The sequence below is a fragment of the Apostichopus japonicus genome, chromosome 16, assembly GCF_037975245.1.
Source record: "Apostichopus japonicus isolate 1M-3 chromosome 16, ASM3797524v1, whole genome shotgun sequence".
In the NCBI taxonomy this organism is placed as follows: domain Eukaryota; kingdom Metazoa; phylum Echinodermata; class Holothuroidea; order Aspidochirotida; family Stichopodidae; genus Apostichopus; species Apostichopus japonicus.
Window position 1 is genome coordinate 16,884,214 of NC_092576.1, and position 9,397 is coordinate 16,893,610.

The 9,397-nt window shown below is 34.5% G+C and overlaps 1 protein-coding gene across 6 annotated transcripts in view; it reads right to left on the reverse strand.

The window, feature by feature from the left end:
* Positions 1-8,611: 8,611 nt before the first annotated feature.
* The window catches only part of LOC139982981 (neuronal acetylcholine receptor subunit alpha-9-II-like), a 209,595-nt gene continuing 208,809 nt past the window's right edge, over positions 8,612-9,397 (reverse strand). For all 6 annotated transcript variants that reach the window (XM_071996281.1, XM_071996288.1, XM_071996287.1 and 3 more), the window contains one exon: positions 8,612-9,397. This exon is cut by the window's right edge and continues 120 nt beyond it. In XM_071996281.1, coding sequence (XP_071852382.1) covers positions 9,036-9,397 — 362 coding nt within the window. In that variant the 3' untranslated portion in view covers positions 8,612-9,035.

The following is a 9,397-nucleotide window of genomic DNA, read 5'->3' on the forward strand; positions in this document are numbered from 1 at the left end:
TACAATAACTGTCCCAACTCGTATTAGTAGCATTACTACAAGCCTGATAGATAACATCATTGCAAATGATGACTCTACGATTACTTCAGGGGTTCTCATCACTGATATGAGTTACCATTTTCCGATATTTCTAAAAGTGGTAGGGAAGAAAATCAGATCTAACAACACCATATATATACGTAATTACAATACTAACAACATAAAGCGGTTTACTTCTGAAATATGGGACACGTAATGGGATAATGTTTTAAACGAAAATGATGTCAATTCTGCTTTTTTAATTATCTCAGTTCAACTTATAATAATTGTTTTCCTATTCGCCAAATCAATCATAAACAGCGTCGTAGAAAGAAACACCCATGGATTACGAATGGTATTTTGACTTCCATTAAAAGGAAGCACAAACTTTACAGACGTCAGTTAAAGTCTCCTACAGTTATGTACAAGTCTATGTATACAACGTATCGTAATAAGCTTAATCAAGTAATCAGACTTTCGAAAAAGCTCTATTTTGACAATAAATTTAATGAGAGCAGAAATAACACAAACCATACATGGCGTACTATTAATGAAATGTTGCACAATAACCGTAAAGAATCATCATATCCTGCTGTTTTCAAAGATGGTGACCAAGAAACCAGTGATGAAAATATCATTGCGAATAACTTCAACAATTTCTATGTAAATCTTGGACCATCGCTTGCTAGTAAAATAAATAACAAAAGTAAATCACATAAAACCATCTATGATAACAATAGTCATTCAATATTCACATTCCCAGTCACTGAAGAAGAACTAATTAAAATTGCAACTTTCAACTTGAAACCCAATAAAGCAGCAGGACATGATGATTTCAAACCTGGTATTATAAAAAATGTTATTCCTTTTATTGCTAAGCCTTTGACCCATATATGTAATTTATCATTTAACACTGGCGTATTCCCAGATAAACTTAAAACGGCAAAGGTTATACCAATCTATAAAAAGGGAGATTTAAATGTATATGAGAATTATCGACCGATTTCATTGCTTTCCTGTTTTTCTAAAATCATAGAACGACTTATGTTCAATCGCATATTTAATTTTCTTAACCAATATAATATTCTCTGTAAAGAACAGTACGGCTTTCGACCCGAACATTCTACTGAACTGGCTTTGGCAGATGCACTTAACAGTTTACATACTAGTCTTAATAATGGCAAAAATTGCATTGGTGTATTCCTTGACCTTTCGAAGGCGTTTGACACGATCGATCATACCATCCTTATCAATAAATTATTTTCATACGGCATTAGAGGAACTACTCTCAACTGGCTTGAAAGCTATATTTCGAACAGATATCAGTATACCTTGTATAAAAACTCTAGATCCGATATTGCTAAAATTCGTTGCGGCGTTCCACAGGGTTCAGTCTTAGGTCCTTTGTTATTTATTCTATATATTAACGATATTTGTCATGTCTCCAAACTAGCCAAAATCATTCTCTTTGCTGATGACACCAGTATTTTCTTCGAGAGCGACGACATAATCACATTATCTTCCAACGTGTCAAATGAATTAAATAAATTCTGTAATTGGTTTTCAGCAAACAAATTATCACTAAATGTACAAAAAAGTAATTACATTGTCTTTAATACTCGTAATACACTTATTTGGAATAAAGATATATGTATGGATGGGAAAATAATTAAGCAAGTTTATACTACTAAGTTTTTAGGTGTAAATATTGATTGTAAACTTAGCTGGCGCAACCATATTTCAACTATTTGCAGTATAATTGCACGGAATGTTGGCATATTAGCTAAGTTGAAATATTATCTATCGGAAAATATACTCAGAACACTATACCAGACCCTGGTTGTCCCGCATCTCACTTATTGTTCCATTATTTGGTCTGGCACATACAACACCAACCTTAACAATCTTATAATACTCCAAAAGGCAGCCATTCGCCACATAACACACTCAGCCCCACGTGAGCACACCAGTCCCCTATTTAAGAAACTCAACTTACTCATTAAAGTTAAGCTTGCATTATTTGCCTACAAGACCTGGAATGGATTACTACCAGCTGCCTTTGACAATTTTTTAACCAGTAACAGAGATGTACATAATCATAACACTAGGCATGCTAATCATGCCCACTATAATCTCTACAATACCACCATTGGAACTTTACGCGTACAAAAGCGTGCAACAAAAACATGGAATCTTCTAATGAACGATTTAAAGAGTAAAAAGTCAGTCACATCCTTTAAGAAGTGGTTTTGTAAGGAAATAATAGCTAGTTACTGACTAAAACTAAATTATACCTGTATGTAATTACTATATATATATATATTGAACATTTAATTTGTACTTATATCTATGTATGTATTCTTACACACACACACACACACATATATATATATATATATATATATATTTATATATATATATATATATATATATATATATATATATATATATATATATATATATATATATATATATATATATATATATATATATATATATATATATATATATATATATATATATATATATATATATATATATATTGTTTTTTCTTTTCTTTTCTTTTCTTTCTTCAGGGAGTCTTCCACATTGTTAAGCTTTTAAGCTTTATGGAAGACTTCCCTCCACTTTGTACTTTTGTGGCAAACAAATTAATACGGTATAAATCGCAGCATCTTTAACAACGTTAGGTTCAGTCGACATGATTAACGTTGTCATGCACATAATGCTCCAATAGTACGGGATTGTTGAAGACGGTGGGTGAGGAGGGTGCGGGGGTGAGGGAGGTACACTGTTCTAAAGGGTTATTGAGCACAGGGGCCAATTCTATCGCAATCGGGGTACGCGGAAATATCCCAGGAAGGGGATTGGTTGTGTCCATGAGTTACACATAGAAGATGATATCCCAAAACGAATTAATATGCAAATTGCAGCATTTCATTTGTGTTTTCTTCCCAAGGAAAGCTTGATATGGAGTACTTTGCAAGAAAAGCAGCCCAAGATGGAACCTTGGCTTCACAGGCGGCAGGAGAGGGTTTCATCGGGGGGGGGGGGGAGGGGCCGGGGTACCACCAAACGCCCTGACGAAATTCCAGTATTTTCAAATTTTTCGACATAACGACATTGTTTAGTACCTTGCTATTGTTCTAAATTTTGCAACAAAACTGCCATTTCTAGTTTCAGTTTCTGAAGAAAAATAACAAAAAAAAGTTACAAAAATATAATAAAAAACATTAAATTGTTTCACGTTCTTTCATAAATCATATATGGAGGGGAGCCCCCCCCCCCCACCACCACCCGTTTCTTAGTCTTCTGCTCAACCCTATGAGCTAACGGAAAACACTGAAACATCATCCAATTTAAATTAATCTTGGATAGATGGGATAAAAAAATTACTCGTTGCAATGAAAGCAGAAAGCAATGCGTCTCCTTTAAATTCGTTCTAAGTGATCAGATAATGCGAGATTCTTTACAGATCTGGCGAACAATAGTCTTACCCTAGGATTTCAGTATTGATTCTTTCAAGGCACGAAGGATTTTAAACAAGGGATGCTCCATTTATTAAGGAGTAAATCTCAAGTGAAATGTTTTTCTCTATCACAAATTATTGGCTTCCGATTACATCATTTGTTATCATAATATAAATACAAAAGCATTCCTTCTTAGGTATACGTTTTTATTCTTAAGCTCGACATTTGACGAAATTTAACAACAACAGAATATCCATTTTCGAAAACCAAAAGTCCAACAGCACGCAAGGTAGATCGCCCCTCCACCTTCAACCATTATCGAGATGCAGGGATGGTGGTAGGGGCGATAACACCCTTTTTCTTTTACTTTTTATAACTATTCCTCTCTCAGTCAATATCATTCCGAATAAATAACTAAAATAAATGAAGAGCATAAAAGCCCATCCATCTTTCTCTGCGCACGAAGACTCACCATAGTTTATTGTATTGCTTACCTCTTTAATGCTTGTTGCTCTCAGATATTCTGTATTATTGTCACTCCATAAACGTCTTTGTTCATTACACTGTTTGTACTTTTCGTTTGAACTAAAGCCTCATTACTGAAGAAGGTTCCAGGGGGACCGATACAATTCAATACATATTTTAAAATAATCGGTATTCATTCTTTGTCAACTATGAGTACTTTCTCACTTTGTTTGGAAATAACATACGTTAAATAAATTAAGTAAGATAAACACACCAGAAAACTTCAATTTGATGACCGGTTTCGTACCTCACGGACTCATCAGACGAAGGCAGGAATCGAAATCGGACATTCATTTGACATGTCTAAGTCCGTACCACTGAGCCACAGTGACTCATCCGGTGGAATACGTATTGTAGCTTTTTTATAACTGTCAATGAGAGCGTATGGTACACGTTCTACCATTTTAAAGAGTGCACACTGGTGAATTGGAATCTGACAGTGTACACATAATTAACAAGTCAGAAATATCCCCAATCATTTATTTCGTTCTAACTTTATTAGTTCCTTAAACAACTTCAAATCAATCGTAGAAGGCTCCTGCGATCAAAGAGATGGTTGGCGTTACAATGGGTTTTCAGGTAAGAAACTTGTGAAATATTGAATAAATGAATGAATTTCCAATGGTTAAGAAACCTCTTCTGTTTTGGTGGCTGTAAAATGTCTCCACGGAGTGAAGGTATAACAATAGTCATAAGACCAATATTTTTAGCATCTACCTGGATCGATTGATCTCCTGTTATTTCTGTTACTTCCTTACTAGACTTTACCTATATAGGGCAAACGTGGTTTCAACCAAACTAATCTTACACTACACATACTTTTGTAGAAAGTAAATCTGCCATGTATATAATTTAATACAATTACACATAACACGGACATTTTGCTACATGAGTGCGGGGTGCTTTTGTGGAGGATTGTCTTAGCGATCACTACTAGCACCGACGGTCTGCTCTTAATACGGACTTTCAACACTATTTCCCATGGTTTCTGTTTCAGACTTTACGTTGTTAGACCTGAAGGCTCTTTGTTTTCCTTTCACATGACGTCCGATTAACCTTACAGCACGTGTGACCAATCATGATTCACTGGACAAACTAATAACGCGTTATCAAACAGCAACTGAGCTGTGCTGTATAGTCACGAACCTATAACTTCAAATCGAAACTTAATGGGAGGAGAGACATTTTCGTGCAGAAATATTTATATCCTGTCCGATCCCGCGATGGGATCATTCCGGCCGTATGGAAAGCCGTTTTAACATTTAATAAGGAATTTCAGATATCTCGAAATAATTTCAGATATCTCAAATTAAATTACAGATATCTCCAATTTATTTAAGATATCTACAAATAATTGCAGATATCTTAAAATCAATTTCAGATATCTCGAAATACCAGGGAATTTCAGATATCTGAAATTGAACTCGAGATATCTCGAATTCAATTTCGGATATCTCGAATTCAATTTCAGATATCTGAAATAGAATTTTGGATATCTCGAATTCAATTTCAGATATCTCGAATTCAATTTCAGATATCTCGAATTCAATTTCAGATATCTGAAATAAAATTTCAGATATCTCGAATTCATTTTCAGATATCTCGAATTCAATTTCAGATATCTCGAATTCAATTTCAGATATCTGAAATAGAATTTTAGATATCTCGAATTCAATTTCAGATATCTCGAATTCAATTACAGATATCTGAAATTTCCCGATTAAATGTTAAAATGGCTTTCCATACGTGCCATTTTAACATTTAATCGGAAATTTATGCATATGCATTTCAGATATCTCGAATTCAATTGCAGATATCTCGAATTCAATTTCAGATATCTCGAATTAGAATTGCAGATATCTTGAATTCAATTTCAGATATCTCGAATTCAATTTCAGATATCTCGAATTCAATTTAAGATATCTGAAATAGAATTTCAGATATCTCGAATTCAATTTCGGATATCTCGAATTCAATTTCAGATATCTCAAATTGAATTTCAGATATCTGAATTAGAATTTCAGATATCTCGAAATCTATTTTAGATATCTCGATTTCAATTTCAGATATCTCGAATTCAATTTCAGATATCTGAATTAGAATTTCAGATATCTCGAAATCTATTTAAGATATCTCGAATTCAATTTCAGATATCTGAAATAAGAAACAATTTCAGATATCTAAAATTCCCGATTAAATGTTAAAATGGCTTTCCATACGGCCGATAGTCAGAGGGGAAACAATCTGCTATAAATTTAAAAGAATGTTTTTATTTGGTGGTGGAAACAGATATTCAAGATGGGAGTTCCTGTTGAGTTGCTTGAATGTTTACTTAAACTTGATTTTAACAGCCATACCACTAAATGAAAAAAGAACAGACTAGATTGGGAAGGGTGTGGTGGGGCTAGCTGCTAGCGAGAGTGCCTTCTAAGAAGTAAATGAGGAGAACTGAGGTTTGTTAGGACAGTAGTGAAAGTTGGTAATAGTATAGCTTAGAAGGAGGTTTTTAATATAGAGGATTTTAGTTAAGTATTTATTTTAGAGTATGCTATGCCAATTACAGTATATTTTAGAAAAGTAAATAGTTTGGTAGAGTTTGCGGATTTTAAAGCGAGCGAGCGACTGTGAATTAAAAATTGCCAGCAATCAGCTGCGTTGTTGTCGCCACCTGTTGCACCAATTCTCTAAGTAGATAATGGCTTTATGGATATGTTTTACTCTTTGGAATAGTTTTGAGCAACATATAGGGGATCCTGTCACATCAAGAAGAGGAAGTATTTTTCTAAGGGCAGTTTTCCAGTCCTGTAGGGTTATGGGGCTATTTAGGGGCAGTCAAAGCTGAGATTATCAGAAGGATTTGGGATGAATTTGCGGTTTGAGATGATGATACTGCGATCGATCTCATGTTTAAACTTATCGTCAAAGTAAATGGGCTCGTGAGGTTTGAATGTATAATTGAATGGATTTTTAGAAGTTTAATTTTGGTCTTTAATATTAATATGGATCTTGCCGATTTTGTTTTGATTCCCTAAGTTTGGGTTAGCATTAGGATTAATGATTCTCTTGATTTTATTTCAGAAGGTCCTGGTGTTCCTCATCGGTGATATGGTTACATTGATTTCTGATTTATTTATTCCTATCAGCGGTGATAAGCTTATTAATTTCATTTTTAGTCTTATTGATGTTTGTTTCAGTATGTGAGTCATGAGTACGCATATGAAATATGCTGAGCGTTATATTGCTTGATAAGATTAATAATTTATTTGGTTTTTTATTAGGTTCATGAATCTTAAAGGAGGAGTGTTTGTGGCAGGTTTGAACACATTTTTTTGGTAATTTAATAGGTGTACCTGTCAATGTAATCTAAGGTTTCTCCATGAGAGGAGTTATGTTCCCAAGAGTGATGCCCCCCTCCCTGTTTGCATTCTACAGATCAAAATTGCCTGGTTTAGGGTTTTATTTCAGTTGGTTTCGAAGATAAAAGGGTAGTAATCCCTAATAAGATCGTCTTTAATATTATAGATAGAGTAGATTTTGGAGCCATGTGATCAGAGCAAACAATGATGTCAAGGTGTTTTTTTTGGGAAAATCTGATAGTCTTAGGTATGTACATGGGTGTTATCATCTATTTTTTCTTATTCGGAGAAATGATATCAGGGGTGCGCTGGTAATTTCTTTGTAGATTACCACTTAAAACTGACATTTCTTGGAACTGAGTGCATTTACATATTGTAGATCAGTACATACTAAGTGGAATCATCGGCTCTCTACCAGAAGAAAATGGAGGGTGAAGGATTTGGGGGGGGGGGGGGTATTGGACATAAGTTTTTTTACGGTGAGACAGACGTAATGAGATATTGACACATGAGTTGGCAGAGACAACAACAGTTCACCAAGTCTTCTTTGATTTGGCAGCTTTCAGTTTGGTCATTCTGCATTCCATGTGATATTTCTCTTCAGTAGACTAATGTAGCAATATATTGTATAAACAAATATTTCATGATATTTACAAAGGAATATTTTGAAGGAAAGCAAACAATATTTCATGTTCTATAAAATAGAAAGATTATAGTATTGCTGGAAAATCATAAATGAGATACCTTTTTACATCTCAATGTACGTTTTGATTAATCTCCAAGAATGTGACCCAAATATAGCAAGTAGACTATAAAGTAATTTGCATAATCTACGTTGAACGGCGGTGAAGTAAACAAGGTTGTTCTTAATGAAAATCTTCCTGCTGAAGTAATCATTACTCATTTTCTAACATGTTTCATTAATTTTCTATCCGATAAACATATGAAGTGTTACCTATATATAATTTAAATGTGTATTACATATATTAGGTCTTGGTCAAATATTCTACTTGATTCATTGTGCGGTGTTACTTCTTTGTTCAAATACACAGTACATCAAAAAGCTACATTGTTGGCACTTTCATTTTTAATTACATGATAAAATAAATGTTTAAATAAATGTTATCAATAAATGTTTATTTTAAAACATATTGTCTACACAGCAAGGTATTCCTAACTTTATCCCCCCCCCCCCTCCCTCCCTCACGATCTGAGTCATTATAAATCTATAATACGCATAACAGTGCTTCGTTAAATATCAAGTTCATAGTGTATTGTAATGGGGAAAAAAAAACAAGAGATGAACAAATATTTTTGGGGAAATTTCAAGATCAGATCCCGAATTGTATCATGCATCGATCACCCATCACACACGATGAGACGATCTTTTTTCTTCACAAGGCTTTTGATCTTCGAAGCTGTCTTGGAGAGGGCCACCCAAATGGCGTGCCCGCAGCTTTGTTTTTATGACGACCAACTTTTGTACATTTACTAAATTAAATGATATATCAGATTTTTGTTCAACAGAAAGTACTCTAGTTTTGACTTTCAGAAGCGTCTCACGAACCCGTTGGGATGAACTCACGCAACCCCTGGAGGTTTATGCACCCCAGTTAGGGAACCCCTGGTCTACAGCTTACTTGCCTTTACCATGGTGATTAAATGCTCAAAGTGACAAAAACATGACAAAGTTTACCACTAATATGGATATGCCGAAGAAAACTTGCACACATATCTTGCAAACAAACCAACAATGACTGTATGATACCGATAGTTGATTGCCTGTAGTTTCTTCTTTCCGATCACCTGGTGGAGGGGTTGTACTGGAATGTTGATAAGTAGCAGGATTGGTCCCTGGTTGATGTTTTGATTGATCGCTCCCTCCTTTGCCTGTTGGATTGCTTTCTGTCATGCTTGTTTCAATTTCCTCAGGAGTTCGATAACTCGCATTAATGTGCCCTGTTGGAAATGTTGTTTTATTGCTACTGCCTTGGTCCAGTGGAATGCTTTCGGGTGGAACAGGTTCAT